At 44.6% G+C, this 18,417-nt stretch overlaps 2 protein-coding genes across 4 annotated transcripts in view; both read right to left on the reverse strand.

The window, feature by feature from the left end:
• The window catches only part of grin1a (glutamate receptor, ionotropic, N-methyl D-aspartate 1a), a gene marked incomplete at both ends in the record, with an annotated part of 29,496 nt that extends 28,313 nt beyond the window's left edge, over positions 1 to 1,183 (reverse strand). For all 3 annotated transcript variants that reach the window (XM_084450111.1, XM_084450112.1, XM_084450110.1), the window contains one exon: positions 935 to 1,183. In XM_084450111.1, coding sequence (XP_084306237.1) covers positions 935 to 1,183 — 249 coding nt within the window. The remainder of the gene's footprint in view (positions 1 to 934) is intronic.
• A 6,682-nt stretch (positions 1,184 to 7,865) lies between these two features.
• On the reverse strand, positions 7,866 to 17,380 carry LOC311318519 (cholesterol 7-desaturase nvd; the record flags this gene model as incomplete). Its single annotated transcript, XM_084449865.1, has 7 exons — positions 7,866 to 8,027; positions 8,658 to 8,834; positions 11,278 to 11,397; positions 11,516 to 11,641; positions 12,265 to 12,443; positions 12,570 to 12,758; positions 17,029 to 17,380. 7 exons carry the CDS (start codon positions 17,378 to 17,380, stop codon positions 7,866 to 7,868), a joined length of 1,305 nt encoding a protein of 434 aa, XP_084305991.1.
• Positions 17,381 to 18,417: the final 1,037 nt, after the last annotated feature.

The raw sequence follows: 18,417 nt of genomic DNA on the forward strand, positions 1-18,417 counted from the left end.
ATTAACTAGGGGGCATTATCATCCACTCACATTCTAAAGATATTTGGCTGGGCCAATTCAAAACTTGGGCCAACAAGAAATTGTCCTGCAGGTATAATAGATGTCTTAATGATTTTGGGGAGTACAAAATAGATTAATTAAGGGACTGCATGGGCCCCTGAAGAATTATGGCCCAGTGACGCCCCTGTTGCGCACACAGACCTTGCCCTCCTTACACATGGCAGGAGCGGGGAAAAGTAGACTAGGCGGCTACTGCAGCAAAATCATTAAATGTGAATGATGCGTCACTCATTTCACTCTCCGATAGTTCCTTTGCAGTTCAGTGCATCTGCAGCTGTGCCTGCCCACTGTGTATTTATATATATTCGATGCAAAGAGGCGTTGTTCCTTCTAACCCTTCAATAAATTCCGTTTCTTGAATGTTTTTATGCAGGCCTATTTATCACATTTTGTTCAAATTATCTTTTTCACTGACGGATGAAGCAAGCAAAGATATAGGACCACGTTTCTTATGTCAATTCAACAAAAGGGACAAAAAGGACGTGAAAATGTAGTCTACTCTTTTGTATCTCATATTCATCCGCCTGTAGGATTTCTGTAGGCTACCTGATAAAAACTGTATCATTTTGGAAAGTAGGCTAGGCCTACGCCATAAGCAGACTGGTAGATACGAGACTCTAGTGAACTGTTAAAATGCAATAACAATTGTTTATTTTGCCATGATGTGGCTCATTCACAGCAAACTTTCAATACTAAGATAACCTCTCAAAGTCTGTTCAGACAGTTCAAACTAGAACATAGCCAATAGCAATCTGCCTAATTCATTCTAAGTGTTGATTTGGCACCAATGAATGAATATATGTTGGCTAAATCATGTTTAGCCTGTAGGCTATTATCTTTTTCACATTCATGCAAAGATGCACGCACACATCACCTGGCTTGAAATGAGGTCTTCACAAACGGAGAGAGCCATTTGGATGGCATTGGGTTTGTGCGTTACGGAGATGGCTGTCAACTTGAATTTGTCTCTCCCGTACTTCTGGTTGGCCTCGATCACCGCATCCTTGAAGACCTGTTCGTACCTCTTCTGGCTCAGGACGGCCCCGATGTTCACTATCTTCGGCTCACAGCCGGCCCGCGCGCAGGAGCACGAGAACAGCACCGCCAGCAGAAACAGACGCATCGTGTGAACGGCCACACCGCACAGCGGATCCCCTGTTGGCGGATTGGCTTCACCGGCTTTTTGGCAGCACCGCACGCCTGTTTAAATCTCGACTATTACCACAATGCCACTGTACAGTGTGGAAAATATGGACAGCAGATTTATGTGCAATGCGGAGGAATGTGCATGGTCATTAGGACCTTAACCGCTGCTTGCATAGCCTACCGGGCTTCTGCACTGGTTTCAGAAGCATTGTCCTCCTTTGCAGATGTCCTCTATAAATGAAAATAAATATGCCCTGTTTAAAAAACGAGACGAGACTAAAACGACAAAAACGAATTAGACTATTCCAAGCTAGGAAGCAGTTCCCTTTGTGCGGTTTGTGTCTCTCCCTGGGCTCTGCGCGAGGCTCCACTGTGAAGTGATTACACTGATGCGACGCTCTCGGCTGAGCGGCTGTCCTTGGTGCTGACAGCTGTGCCCGCGCGCTGTGGTGCGCGCCTACGCCGTCTACTCCGATGTCGCGTTGGCGTTATGCTGCTATGCTGCTAGAATGATCACTACGTTGAATAAATGGGGCATAGAATTGTCTCGAATTCAACATCTCAAAAACTATTTATGGGTATTCATAATAGCGTATGAAAAGCATAGGCCTAGAGGAAATAAAGGTGAGAGAAGTGAATGAGACACCATGGAGAATAATTTAATATGGGGAATAAATTGGCTTTTCATATTCTGAATATGCCAATAATTGTTCAATAATATGTTTTCCTTATTAAAACCGAAGCGGGACTTCAATGACCCAGAAGCGGGACGTCGATGACATGACAGCAGATAGGCGACTGTTCATTCCGCTGGAATGGGTGCCAGTTAAACTGGCCTCATGTAGGCTAGATTAGCCGAAATACTCATCGTCCCCAACTAAGTTAGACCGTGCTCTGCCAATTATTACCACCTAAAGAAGACAATTAATTATGCAGCCGTATTGTCTACATTTTAAACTCTTTACACCTGACACAACCACGGCAGAATGATACTGGTCTCGGCCATACACTGGGGAGACGGTTAGAAGCGCCTATGCAATTTCTTGGTTGCCTAGAAAACACCCATCTAGCCCTCCCCCTCCCAACCTCCAATCTAACCCAACATTTTAATCGTGACTAAAGCAACTGGGAATGGGTCATCTTATCTTAATACAGTGTTACAGTAGTTTCGTCCGGTTTTATGTGAGTGAACCAAGTTCCCACAACCACAGGAGGCACGAGAGCATCCGTAGCTAGTGTAGCCTCAGCTGGAAAAAAATCAACTATTCCATGGTTACCAAGGAAACAAGCCCCCTTCTTTCTCTGGGAAAAAGCATGCAGGCAAGCAAGTGAAAAGGCTGTAGTTATCACTGCATCACGGGAGAAAATATACGCCTGCAATAATAATAATAATAATAATAATAATAATACTAAACTGTATTTGTATATATAGCCTTTTATACAAAAACGCAGCTCATGGTGCTTTACAATAAAGGAGTTATGCACCGAGTAAATAGCCTAATGTAGGCTAAAATGTGGAAGATAAAGCAACTTGATAAAAGGCTAATAATAAAAAATAAGATGAAGTTACATAAAATGCATAACATAAGAAGAAAAGTAAAACCGACTAAATAACAGGCAGATCAATAAGCAGAGCCTCAATGTTGATGCTCAATCAGCAGAACTTAGAACTATACAGGTAGCTTAAGAAAAACCTAGAGGGCAGCTGGAATTAGACATTGTTCCACCAGAACATACATTTTAAGTTGAAACTAATGTAATTCAGCCTTTTCTCTCTCTCTCTCTCTCTCTCTCTCTCTATATATATATATATATATATATATATATATATATATATATAATGGCAACAAGGTCAATCATAACTAAAGGATTACTGAGTCAGCTGTTTTATCCCATTTATCAATACTCAATTAATATTTAATTGAGGAAATTCCATCTATGTGTCCAGGTGGGCTGCAGGTGGGCATACAGAGTGCGAATGTCAAGTGTAAGCCTTGATTCCGAGATAAAAGGGGCATTAAAATGGGAAATTAAAATGACCGAATAGTCTAGGCAAGTTAATTATTAATCACAAAACAAACAGTGACACCTGTGTTCTCCCCTGAAATAGGCTACAGAGCCGATCAATTTGTAAAAAGCATAACGGCATATATACTGGCCTATTAGGAAAGCAACAGACTGAAGTAATTATGTAAATTCTTGTGTAGATGCTATTATATTATTGGAAGGATGGGATGATTTTCCGTTATATGGTACAGGGAGTAAGGAAACTGTGTGTGTATTGTATGTGTGTGTGTGTGTGTGTGTGTGTGTGTCTGTGTGTGCATGTGTGTGAGAGATTGCTATTTAGAAGCACTTGAGGGGAAGGCCAGCAGCGACAAGGCCTCTTGATAGGTGGAGTTTTGTAGCCCCCCCCCACACACACACACACCACCTCCCACCACTCACACATCAATACAGCTTAGCCAGCCTGCAATGCAGCCATTATATAACATGCTCTGCCGAGACAAGACATGCACACAGATGCAAGTCTCACACACACACGCGTGCGCACACTCTCACACCCACACTCTCTATCTCTTTCTCACATACACACCCACACTCTCTCACTCACATACTCACACATGAACACACACCATCCACCCCCTCAGAAGCACACATGTCCTCAGATACCACCCACACAGAAGAAGGCAAGAGATGGAGGGGCGAGTGTGAGTGTGTGTGTGTGTTGTGTGTGTGTCACACCTCCCTCCTACATGCTTCAACACCTAGCCTAGCAGCAAATGTATGCTGACATAAACTCTGTTTAAATCAGAGTGATCTGTCGAGCTTTAGCCATCCAGAAGGTAACCTAGAGACTGCGTTTGTCGTGAGAGGAACTGCGACAGGCAATGCTATGAACTTCATATGTCTGTGAATGTGTGAACGTGCTATGCTGAGACATTTTACCCAATTAATTAAACTGAGGGATGGGAGGCAAGAGCCTTTTCTGCTGTCAGAATGTTGATGAAGTTACACAGAGATTCTTGGAGGCGGGGGTGGGCAGACTGTGGCATCTTGAGATCCATGTTTGATGTGTTTCTCTTGTATGTGCAGTCTCTGCATAAATTATTGATGTGGAGTTCTCCCACACTTGCTTTGGCCTTGTCCCAGTGGCCAAGTGAGGTATACAGGGTGTAGAACCTACTGACAGGGCTGATCACCGTTGATCTGATAAAGACGTGTACCCTTGAGCGTGCTGTGTGGGCTTTCCAATAACCAGCGGAAAGGAAATTAAATCGGAGTGCGGTCTCATAATCGCTAGGCTGGTCTAATAAGAACATTCAAGCCGTTCATGTTGCAGCGATGTACCAAAATGATAGGCCGGATTCTCAAGTGCGGGACTCGGGAGAAGGGAACACGTTGGACTAAGAATATCCAGTAAAACGGAGGGACTGAGAAGTAGGTCAGGGAGAAAGCAGAGGGCTCGCACACTGCCAGATATACAATGACAAATGGGTCTATTTCTTAGCACATGTGACAGGGACACATGGGCAGACACATTCCTGTGTCTCTGTAATGTGGCAGGCAATGATTCTCACTGTTCATAATACATTTGGTAAGCATACTATCTGGGACTGATGAAGAGCAGAACTCCATTGAGGACTCAGTTTTTAATACCTAATATAAAGTCTATAAAGTTATTGTTCTATTTAGACTTATTGCTACTATGCATATTCTATATTTTGCATTTCCAACCTTTGGCTGTAATTTTCTGCTGCTGAAACATCAAATTTCCTCCTATGGGGATCATTAGCCTAAAGTTCATATCTAAATGATAAAACAACAATCATTCCTTACTTAAAGCACACTGACAAACAAACCATTTAATGTTAACGCTGAAACATCTCAGTTACAGGAAGCGCACGTACAATGTTACAGGAAACGCACGTCTAATTATTAACCGCCTATTTGCTTACTAGACTGAACAGCAGTACGAGCACAATAATAGGGATGAAAACCCCCAGCAGGCAGCTGAGGTCTATCATGAACAGTAGCACCAAGAGAACCAGGTAGCAGCACCGGTGCTGGGCCCGCATCCGTCTTATCCTCCCCACCAGGCCCGGGCGGTTCAGGCAACATCCGCACGGCGCGGCCGACTCCATGCGGGCCTGCAGCCTCTGCTCCAGCGCAGAGCAGAGTCCGGGGGCGCGGCCGTTCTCCGGCTCAGGCGGAGAGTCTCCTACGAGCGGGCTCGGACCGCCAGTACCGCAGAACACCGCCTCCTCCTGCATCCTCCGGATCTCCCAGTGAAGGAGGGGGGTTTTCTGACGGCATAAGGGACACCGCACCCTGCTGGGATCGGCCGCGCGCTGCAGAATGCTGGCTAGACAGCCGTGGCACAGAGTGTGGTCACAGTTCAACAACGCCATTCGATGGTGTCCCTGAGAGTCGTAGGGTTCCTTGCAGACGGGACATCCTTCCCCGTCCTCGCTGCCCCCACCCCCAACTCTTACCCCGCGCGGAGGCTGATCCGGGTCGTCCAGTTCCAGCTCTAGTTGAACAGATGTCTTTCGGTCAGGCCCATCTGTCTCTGTGAACGTGACTGTGGTGTGGTTTTGCCTGACCTGATCCAGGCTAGGCTGCGCAAGGAGCAGGGGCTGATTGGCTGAGCCCGCCCCTTCCCCGTCTGTCTGTTCTAGTCCGTCAAGCGTGCCCGGCGCTCCCGGGCACCTCTGCCCGATAACAAACCAATACTTCTCCTCCACAGTCACGACGCTCTCTGGCTGCCCTGACTCAAGGTCATCCACTTCATCCATGTTGTGTCAGACGAGAGAAAACAGAACTACTCAGATTTACATAGAAGAGAGAAATTAACAAAATTCTGAGGTATAGAAAGAGGGTTTCTTGGAGAGTAAAGTCAACGTTCTACCTGGACAAAGTTTGATTCAATAGGGAAGTAGGTAAATGCTTGACGTAATGTGTATTTATTGCAAAGGCTGCAACACCTCTCCCTTTCTGACCCAGACTTGATAAGCACTTTCACAGATAAGGAGCGATATAAGCCCAAGTGTTTACAACAAAGAAGTGCCTTGCAGGCAGTGCAAAGAACATTGAATCATTTAAATATGTTAAAACATTCAGGGTACGATTCTGCCAACTGTGAAAAACGGACACACACAAACACATACACACACACACACACACACACAAATCTAGCAGACTACCTTTATTCTGCAAATTTACATAAACTCTCGCCTCTACATTCTAGAATTACAAAAATAATCTTTCAGATTTGGAACATGGAAAGATCGCTCTGCTATTCCCCAATGGGAATATTGTGCTTTTCCACCTTCAACGATCATCTATATCAACCATCCCCCACTTTCTTTCACACATGGTAGGAATCTACATCTACAACTTATTATTGGTGCTCTAGGTGAGCTGTTTCACAGCCCCACTGTAGGCACACATCAGTTTGGTATATATTCACAGTATTATAATAATCAAGTGACAAGTGGCGTCAAAATCAGATCTCATCATCTCTGGTTATTAACCTCTGGGTTGGGACTGAGTTATACTATGCATGCCCACTATACGCAAAGTACCGATGGCATACTGTAGGCTATATAGACCTGATGGATTTGCTGCTTTCTGACTGATTTGCTTCTTCTCCTGTCTCATCAACCCTGCAGATCTATGCATGCTATCAGTACACGAATGTACAGTGGGGCCTATTAGCATTGTGTATAATATCTGCACCATCAGTGCAGTCTCAAAGCATTTAGCAATTATGAAACAGGCTAAATTTCATTATACATGTCAATTGACATTAACTCATTCAAACTACAGATAGATCAGTTGAGTACATAGGTAGGCTACAGTTTGTATATTGCACAAGATAGGCTTTTAAGGTAAGCAATTATAATACAATACAGTTACAGCTAAAATGAACATGTTAATAATGATAAGAATAAGAATAAGAATAAAGATTTGCACTGGCCATTTGGGCTAATCTATTCATGTAATGTGAAGGAGTCACTATGAGCTGGCATGGTCAGCCAGCAACTCAGGTCTAAGATATCCCCCTGAGAAAGCAGCAGCACACCGGAAAATATATGAGGCTGGGGCTGGTTGCCAGGTTTGATTAAATATGAACACTAGTTTAGATTTGGTGGGCCCTCCTCTGGACCGTTTGGTTTGGGGCTCCCTTGGGTGTGAGTTCAAAAGATGCAGAAATCACATTGCATCTACTGTGAACCAGTTTTTAAACAAATCCATTTCCTAACATAGCCATGGATAAATTATGCCTTTGGGTACGGAGACCAAACTAAAGCCACCTGGAACACTAAAGAGATTTTAAAATCGTATTGCTTACTTGGGTCTTCACAGTAATATGGGCTGACTCTGAAAATATTCAATTAAAACACAAAACAATTCAAACACACAAGATTGAAAATGCCATTAAGGGAGGAGTCAGGTGCGGGACTGTCCGTGGGTTCCACCAATCACAGGGGAGCTAGGCACTTAACTGACTGAGGCAGGGTGGACAGTGAGCCAGCCCACTCACAGACAAGAGTCCCACACTAGGCACTGTCTTGGCTTGGACTGATGCTTTCCCAGGTCCCAGGTGACTCTTCATCTCCTCCTCCTCCTCCTCCTCCTGCGTGCCAGGGGGGTTAGAAGTCCAGAGTGTCGTGCTGGTAGCGCAGTCTGGGGCTGTTCTCGCTGTAGAACTGGCTGAACCAACGCCTGTGTTTCTGGATGGCTGAGTCCTCCTTCACCAGCAGGGGTTTGGAGATGTACTTCTTATTGTTCCAAATCATCACGTCCCGCTCAAACTAACAAGAGGAGACAAAAAAAAAACATTCAAAAAATAAGCTCCATGGCAACAAAACATAGATGCCCATAAAAACAATTCGCCTTATTCCCCTCAGCTGTCATATTGGTCAGTCTGATGTAATTAGGGGTGCGGATGCGGAAGTGCCCGTTGCCTTCAATGTTAAAAGTTAACTGTAAAAACTCCACTTCAAGAACCAAAATAGTCAAAATAACACACTGAATACACTATCGGGGTTACAAACTCATCATTACCAGACTCTGATTGTTTTTCACTGCCGTTGTTTTCGAGTTTGGAAATACATCGGAGTGAATGCAGCTGACGGCTAACTATGGCTCATTCACCTCCATGTATTTCCAAACGCGAAAACAACGGCAGTTGTTTCTCAACCAGACTCAACCAGTCAAGTAATAGAAAATGAGTCGTATAATCAAGATTTAAGCATATTTTGTTAATACACTGTCCAATTCTTCATCCAAAGAGGCCTAGTTTTGATACTATGACCAATGCAAAAGAAAAAATGTAATCATCATATACCTCAGGCTCTTTTTAACAGAGAACGGCTGCTTGGGTGCACCATACAATATAAACAGACATTTAATAAAAAGAGGGGTTTATTCTCCATTTTAACCTGAATGCACTCTGCCCTCAGGATGAACTTGGGCACCAGTGGAGGGATGTTGCCCTGGTAGAAGATGGTGTGGGACACACACTGCAGGAGGGGCTCCAGGGGCGTCACGCATTGCATAATTACGCCCCGACCCAGGAAGCGATGCTCGAAGAGCAGGAAGACCACCCCGGGACCCACCTGGAAGACGTGTGGGTAGAAATGAAGGAACACATGAAATAGATGGGCCTTGCATGTAATAATAAACATGTACATCAGAGCAGCGATGGACTCTGTTTGAAGGAAAGGGCCGAAAAGAAAAAAAGGGAAGCTACGGTACTGCACGACATTTGGCCCCATCAGCGTGCAAAAAGCTATGATGCATCATGTATGGTGAAAAAGTCTTCACCCTTGATTAACATTAACAGGTCGCACTTTACAATAAGGGTCACAAAAAACATTAGTTAACTGTTAACTAATGCTTATTTAGGGTTAGGTTAGGTTACTAATGTGAATTAATACCTTAGTTAATGTTAGGGTTAGGGTTAGGTGAGTTAACCTTAGTTAACATAAATAACATTAGTAAATGGTTAATAGAGACATTAGTTAACTGTTACTTAATGCTTAATAATGCATTAACTAATGCTTATTAATGTACCCTTATTGTAAAGTGTTACCGATTAACATTATGTACAGTAGGCTAGGCAATCCAGATTAAAAATGTAACCGCACCTCTATGATACACACAGGGAACAATACAACTTTCTGTCATCATGGCACCCACTTTGGGAGAGGCTGCCCTAGTAAGTCTGGGGAGACTGCTGCATTGCAGCTCATTTTCTTCACTGGATTTTTTTTCTCTTCATTGCAAGTGCACTTCATAGTGTTTTCTCTCTTGGAAGGGCATCTAAGAGGGCACTTCATAGTGTTTTATCTCTTGGAAGGGCATCTAAGAGGGCACTTCATAGTGTTTTCTCTCTTGGAAGGGCATCTAAGAGGGCACTTCATAGTGTTTTATCTCTTGGAAGGGCATCTTAAGAGGGTACTTCATAACAGCACCCCTTTCCATTAGAAGGGCACCCATAGGGAAGGTCAAGTTTACACCATTGTAAAGGCAACTTATGGGGCGCTGCATCATGTTTCCTCCACTAGAAGGGCACTCATTAAGACACATTATCAAATTCTCTTGCTCTAGAGGGCACATCATCATAATTTATTGCATGAATGGGCACTCAATACTCCCCCCCCATTTTTCCCATGTCTCACTTGGAAGGGCATCTAAGAGGGCACTTCATGAGTTTCCACCAGAAAGGCACCTGTAGGGAACCTCAAGTTTATCCCTTTGTAAGGGCACCTATATGGTCATTATCACATCCCATTTTCCCCACTGGAGGGGCATCCATTAGGAAACCTTCCAGCATTCTCACTCATGTAGGGAATCCCTTTATAGCACTGCATCCCATGTTCTCTACTGGGAAGAGCTTCCTTTGGGATGCTCTTGTAGTGGCAGCATAGAGGGCACTTTATCATGGCACAGTTTACCATTGGAAGAGCCCCATAGAGAATGTCAGGTTTAGACCATTGGAAGGGCCCCCATAGAGAATGTCAGGGTTAGACCATTGGAAGGGCCCCCATAGAGAATGTCAGGGTTAGACCATTGGAAGGGCACCAATAGGGCACTGTATCACATTATATCCTCTAACAGAGCATGTGAAGGGCCACCAACAGGCTGCTTTGAGTGTTTTTTAAGTGTTTTCACCACTCAAGAGGGCATCAGTGCGACGTCTTTCAACCATGGGGGCACAGGTTTGTACAGTGTATACATCTAGCACTTCTTTTTTGGCTACTTTCTATGGTCATACTGATAATGAAAAAAACAAACTTGCACATCCACTATGCAGACCAGGTGCAGGACAAACCTGAGTAGTAAATGAGGATGAAAGAGTAGAGTCTGCACACTGGAGCATATAAATGATGGACTGTTGATCATGCGATCTTCATCATACTGATAATGAGCCTTAGTTGGGATCTCTGATGCTGCTCTACTCGGGGAGTACATTTCGTTAGCGGTTAAGGGGTGCACATTCTGCAACCTTCCCTGTCCTGCCCTCCCTCAGACAGAGTTATAGGCGCTGTCCTTGTCCACACATGCCAGAGACTTTGCACAGCATCGCCATAGAGGCAGCTAGTATGCAGACAGCCATGTTCACAAATCCAAAACACAGTCGGGTGAGAACACGAGGTGACAAAGCTGACTGAATAGGTTGGCTGTTCCTTTGGGGGCTGGTGGATTTCAGCTGACTGAAAACCCAGAGTTGACACTCAGTGGACTTTGCTGCCACTGCACGGGGGACCCTGGTTGTTGCCGATGTCGTGTGCTGTGAGCTGTGTTTGATCATGCTTGTATTTTTCTGGGAGGACTGCACTCTTTTAACCATTCAAAATGCTGCGGTGTTTCTGAAAACTGGTACTAGACAGATTTCATTTATTCCTTTGGGTCTACCTGGATTCCTGTGAATTTATGTAAAGTATACATATTCTGACTGTCTCTCTGTCTGCCGGCCGGTTCTGTCCGTCTGTCTGTCTGTCTGTCTGTCTGTCTGTCTGTCTGTCTGTCTGTCTGTCTGTCAATAAGCATTTGTACCTGTCTGGCCACCACATCCAAGTCCAGCAGAGGCCAGTGGCGTCCAAACACAGTCAGGGAATGCTTAACCAACATCTGGGAGCAGTGCTTGTTGGGCTCTTGTTCTGGTTCCCATTGCACCTGTACCAAATACCCAAACACACACACACGCACACACACACATTTACCATTTGTAACACTCCAAAAGTAATTCATGAACCAGTTTTGCCTCCAGATTGTACCCACAAACTACGCTTACCTTCCAGTCATGACGTACGAACTCCCAGGTCTTGCTGTTGGTGTAGCGCAGGTCCACCCCACTCAGTAAAGCAGGTGTATGCAGGTGGGCCAGGTGAGCGATATCTGCTGCATTCTCAGGTATGTCCTGTGGGAGGGGGATAAGACAAGTATAAAACATTTCATTATATTCTAATCAAATTCATGTATATAAATATATATATATATATATATATATATATATATTGTCATAGAAAATTGTAGTTTCACCACCTCCCTTGTAATTCACCACCTACCTTTCACATAGCTGTGCTAACCTAATTTATGACAGGATAACCTCTCTTCAGGAGGTCAACACTGAATAACCATTCTTTGTTCTATTGTCCCTGCAAGATTTACCGCTCTTTTGTCATATCACGTGTCTCAACTCTTGATCACTGTTGATGACATATGCCATTTATTATGACGTGTACAGATAGGTTAGCCAATCACATCCCTGGAAGCGTCATACCTGTGTATTGTTTTGAATATAAGGCCGCGCAAGAACAGACTGCGACACTTCTGTTGGATGAACCACTCACGTGCGTTGTCCTGAAGTCCTTGCGCTCCTATGTTTTCTCAATAAACCAGACTAAACCTCTTTGAGCGAACCTTGGCAAATCTTTTTACTTTAGATCAGATTTAATTCCATTACAATATATATATATATATATATATATATATATATAGTTATATATGTAGTACAGTGTATATATATAATATTCAGTTGACCTCTATATGTGCGTTGATGAAGTGTTCGGTGCGGCCTCGGTAGACCCACTCCCCCCGCGTGATCTCTTCCTGCTCTGGTACCGTCCAGTGGGGATCCTCACCATCGCAATGGAACCACACCAGAATCTGTCCGTTCACTTCACAGCTGGGCCAACATCGCACCTTAGCGAACTCTGGCACTGGGGTTGGCATTGGGAAAAACAAGGGGTTGGTATTGGGAAAAAAACCCAGCAGTCAGCAGTAACATTGTCATGTTATCCGGATCATTTCAAGAGGACACGTTAATAACACTAACACTTTTTCACCTTTCTCTGCGTAGGGGATCCTCACACACTTCCCGTCCTCTCCGCGAAACTGCCAGCCGTGGAAGGGGCACTCGATGCACCCTCCCACAACACGCCCCCCTACGGCCAGGTTGGCGCCAAGGTGGGGGCAGTAGGCGTCCACCACATAGGCCTTCCCCTCCTGACCCCGAAACACTGCCACCTGCTCACCTGGAACGGAGGAACAAAGAATTGGGCCGGGTGGAGTTTAAGTTAAGTTACAGTGGTGTAAATACATGTAAGAACTATGAAAAGCCTGCATTACTCCATGAGTCCACAGGGTGCTCCCATTCCACTGCACACATCTATGTGTAAATTGGTAAATGGACTGCACTTATATAGCACTTTATAATGGCCTCTCATTCACCCATTCACACACACATTCACTCGCCAATGGCGGTAGCTGCCATGCAAGGTGCTAGCCTGCTCATTGGGAGCAATTTGGGGTTCAGTGTCTTGCCCAAGGACACTTCGACATTTGGACAGGAGATAGGATTCGAACCGCTGACCCTGCGATCATTGGACGACTCAGTCTATCTCCTGAGCCACAACTGGCCCAAATTCCAACAACAGCTTAACAGTGGACTTGGTGTGAAAGCCAGAACAGATGTGTGTCTTATTTGGTGGTTAGGCTGGATCAGGAGGTAAAGGTATTTAACCTTTATTTAGACAGGTAAATCTATTTAGACAGGTAAATCTCATTGAGACACAGGGTCTCATTGTCAAGAGAGACCTGTTCCAAGACCAGCGGAGGCAATACAAAACAGTTGTAAGTTACAGACAGACAGGACATTCAATATGAAGACAAAATAGGACATTAACATTAAAATGATAAATGCAAAAGGGCTCAAGTAAACACAGATTATACTCAATACATGAGCAAGAGAAAGACACCACAGACACTCTCTCCAGTTTCCCAGTCATTTAAAACCCCTTAGCGGAATCAAGCTGGACAGCTTTAGTTCCTGCTGTAGCATTTTCCGGGTTGAGGGAGCGGAGTAGAAGGCCTTTCTACTACACTAGGTTCTGTACGGACTGAGGGAATGGTGAGAGTGATAAAGTCCTGAGCGTGGGCTATGGCAGGACTGATTCTGTGATTTGATCTGAAGAAGGGCTTGTAGCCTGAAACGTTACCTCGGTGTCAATAAAAAATCATGGGAGCATATTTCTGATGTGCAGACTCTACTTTTCCTGAGGACTGATTCTGTGACATGATAGATACGTGGGTAGCAATTCAAGGATGGATTTATAAATGAGAAGATGCCAGTGCAGAGTTCTGTGCATGGATAATGATGACCAGTTAACTAAAGAGTGCAAAGTGCAGTTATGTGTGAGGGCAATACCTTCCATTATAAGTGGGTTAAAATTGCTGTAAACCCAACACGGAAAATGTGTGTGTGTGTGGGAGGGGGGGGCATTGGGGCATCATGTGCAATTTAAATTGTATAAAATAAATTGTGCAATTGTGGTGAAAGAGAGACTACTGAGTACCAATAGAAGATTAGCTTAAGAGAAGACATCACTCCTTTCTTTAAGACATTTGCATCACCCTTCTGAAGAAAGACAAACCCTTACTGCAGATGGCGAAAGACCTGAAAATGTTGACACTTGACAGATGGAAATGCATCTGACCACAAAGCTTTTCTTTAAACCTACAAGACGATGGTATGCCAACCTATCAGCTACAACCAACAAGAAAGACAGTGACTGTCACTGAAATTGGAGTGGATTTACAAAATAAGCAGAAAATGCAACGAAATGGGAAAGAGATAATAATTATCATCAGGTTCATATAGTGTGAACCAACATGTTTTTGCGTTGCTTTAAATTTTTGTTTTACCGACGTCACGTTGATGTTCCTCTTTTGACACCACATGAAATGCGGTAGTTTGTCAGACACTCAAAGACTTGTTCTTGACAGGTTGTGCCACTTTGAGGGAAACCAGTTTCATGGGGAGCCACATCCTTACATAACCCCTTACATTACAGTCATTTAGCAGACGCTTTTATCCAAAGCGACTAACAATAATTGCATTTAACGTACTGCTACTTGCCAGAACTCACAAGTGCATCTTCTTTCTAAAACAAGTGACTAAGAGCATAACCCCTTTCTAAGAGGCAGTGAACATTATGCATTGCCAGGATAATCCCACCCAGATATACTAGTGCTAGTGCATAGTGGTATACTATACTATACTATACTATACTATACTATACTATACTATACTATACTATACTATACTATACTATACTATACTATACTATACTATACAAGACTATACTGTACTGTACTGTTCTGTATATGATGACAAATGCAGTAGGGATCTGCTATGCTCGCTGAAGCATCCTTTTCATCTCCACTTTATCAGTCCCTATCACCTCTCTTGAAACAAAGTCTGTTTCCACGCTTGGGTTATCAGATGGTGCAGATGTGTGGAATTCCACAGAAAGAAAATGCATGAATGGATGCAGATGAGGACATTGGAGATGCAGATGAGGACATTGGAGATGCAGATGAGGACATTGGAGATGCAGATGAGGACATTGGAGATGTCTCTGGCTTATGATAATTTTTCTAGCCTTTTGCGTTTATGGAAAAAAAAAGTTGCATAATTCTAAGGTAAAAGTCTATTGGCTCCTGCCCATGCAATGTCACTGGTGTCACCCGCACAGGCCACATAAACTAAAATACATCTATCTATCTATCTCTCTCTCTCCCTCTATATATATAGCCTACACAGTTCCTTGTTCTATATATATATACACACACACATTTCCTTGTTCTAGCACTGTGACTACTGGTGTCCATTATCATATTCTAGTTACAACCCCTTTTCAGTTTCATGTAACTGCACTGCCTCAAATCAGGCTACTATCTAATTTAATACACTTCTCGGGCACAATAAGTGACTAGTGCTGACTACAATAAACATGTATTGGGTCCATGGCACCTACCAACCAGACACTAAAACAAACACACTTTGTTAACGCTCAGGTATCAGTGAACAATGAGCGGGCGGGGTTAGCGGATGAAATTCGGCTGGAGATGTGAATTATCCATGGTAACCTAACAAAGACAGGAAGCCCAAACTTTCACAACAAAACCACAGGCAACCAGCAACAAGATAGGGTTTCTCCTGACAACCTAGTCAGAGATACATGTCGCTGCGCAACTACAACAATGGTAGCTGAACTAACAACAGGCAAAAGGCTGTGGATCGGCCATGGCACTGTGTGAAGCTCAGGGCTGGACTGGCCATGTGGCGTACCGGGCAAATGCCCGGTGGGCCGGACCTACTTGTGGGCCGATCTAAAAAAAAAAAGAGCTAACGAACGGCCCATAGAGCAGGGACAGCGGCCCATTGGTCCATTTTCTATACTGACACTGGGCTGGCCCAATCATATGTAGGCCCCACCCCTCCCTCTGTTAGTTTCAGGTGTAATTTGCGTGGGCCGTTAGAGAGCCAACTGGCCTGGCCCGCAGTGAATGGCCTGTTCCCCCGTCAACAAATCGCGCAGCAGCACCCCCCCACACCCCCCCCCCCCCGTCAACAAATCGCGCAGCACCCCCCCCCCCGTCAACAAATCGCGCAGCACCCCCCCCCCCCCCGTCAACAAAACGAAACTGAAGGTGTTCCATCTCATCGCGTCGGCTCGGCCAGTGGCCTGACTGGGGCTACATTTCCCGGTAGGAAATGTTCACCCAGTCTGAAGCTCAATGTGTTTGATGAATTATTACAACATTGCTTCCTCTGTCATAGGGTAGTAGACTCATCATGCAAATAGACAAGTGATCAAAGTCGTAAATCACTTCCTTATAGGCTACTACTGACTGCTCTTCCTGATGTGCCAAGTTAATTTGGACAATAATAACATTGCACCCTCGGTCATTTGAGGATATATCCATTGTACAGGATTGTGTTTTGCATATTCATAATTTAAATTGGCCAAGGCCAGATCGAGTTCAGATGGCATGTCTTCTAATCACCAACTCACCACTGGGCCATGCAAATGTTCAAGGACGTGAGACTGCAAGGCAGCTGAGTCACCATCCAACAGCGTTCTCTCTCAGATCAAAGGGACCCACACACCCTATGCCCACGGTAACCTATGCCCACACTACGGCCGGCCACAGTAGGCTACTTTCGCGGATATTGTCAGACAATACACGTCTGGTGCGCGCGTAAATCCGCACGGTTATTTGCCCTCACTCTGTTAATTGAACTCATGAACTGACCTCGCGCAAGCATCGGGTTATAAAACAGACAGCTCTCCCGCAGCTTATTTGACTGTAGCCTATGAGAATCATACCACTGACCAATTAGGCCCTTCGCAACTTGCGGTTAAAGCTATAGGCTTATCGTGGAGCCCCTGGGGCTGATACGTTAACTCTTTTTTTCATTTGCCATTTGCGGTGTTTGAAGTGTTAATTCTCTCATACCTAGAACAGACACGCTTTTCACATCTCCGCACTCCAACATGTGAGAGTCCAGTACTCTATACCAGCCGTTGGGATAGACTGGTGGCAACTCGCCGGTTTTCCGTCTCCGACGCACTTCGTTTGCCGCTTGTGCGCGAGAGCGACCATCCTCTGCAATGTATCCGACGTCGTCGGGCGCTCTGAGCAGTTCAAGCGGAGAGAACAGCAGTCTGTACAGCCAACCCATTGCGAGAAGTAAAATCCCTGCGACGATGCACACCACGGCCCGGGCTGGTGCACCTACGAGCCCCGTTTTCCTCCATACCTCCGGGTACCCACAGCCTATTCTGTCCAAAGGGTCTCGCACGTGCATGATGAGTAATGCGCCCATGCTTATTCCAAAAACCGCAGCTACCTTGCCGAAGGAAACATTTGGACTCTCCATCCTCTCGGCCGCACGGCAGGTGACACACAGTTCCACTATCTGTCTGCCTGTCGCAGTCGCACTGTCACAGATGACTGTGTGCCAGGTTCAGTTGTGCCACTGGTCCAGCTTTCTTTAGCCTATATAGTTATCGCGCTGGGCGGAGAGTAATCACGGTCACACTAGGTTGCCTGTGTGGAGGAAATGTGGTCACGCCATCTACATTTTGGAGAATCACGGTCCCCACTTCAAAACCGATTGAGCGTCTAATTTGCTTTTTACGGTAAATAATGTGCGCACTGACAGGGACTTAATGGTGCATTCATTTTTGTGCGTGGCTGGAAGCCGGCGCACCTATAGCATTTGTCGGGTTACTACTCCCTCCCTCCCTTACTCCCGACAATGTCGGTCTGCATCTCTCTGTTGGCACCAGAAGAGGCAGTGGTCCCAGCACACCAAAATCAAGGACACCAAAATCGAATTGTCCACCTACTCACAAATAGAGTAGTGGTCAGAGAGTTGGACTTCCACCCGGGAGACTGGGGTTCAAGGGGGGGGTGACTTTATGGGACTATACCCCAAACCTCCACATTTTCGTCCTTTCACTCCAACCTTTACCCCTTGCCTTATAGGTCAGATTCTGTCCCAACCCTTATTCTAACCCCAATTAATGTTATGGAAGCCCTATCTTAAAGGGGGTTTTGATTTTATTTTTACTTTTTATTTGGAACTCTTTTAGCCAATGGCTATTCTTCCAAGAGTCCATTAAAACACAAGAATACACATACAAAATACATAAAATACATTCAAATCACAAAATACATTATAGATTACAATATAAAAATATATTCAAATCACATGAGATAGTAAAATACATCATATATACCCACTCCATAAGTTTTACATAAAAAATAAAACAATACAATATCAATACCAGAGTTCGTTAATTCCATTGACCATCTAACAAAGTCTTTAGCTGTTTCTTG

This window comes from Borostomias antarcticus, assembly GCF_949987555.1.
Source record: "Borostomias antarcticus genome assembly, chromosome: 2".
NCBI classification, from domain to species: domain Eukaryota; kingdom Metazoa; phylum Chordata; class Actinopteri; order Stomiiformes; family Stomiidae; genus Borostomias; species Borostomias antarcticus.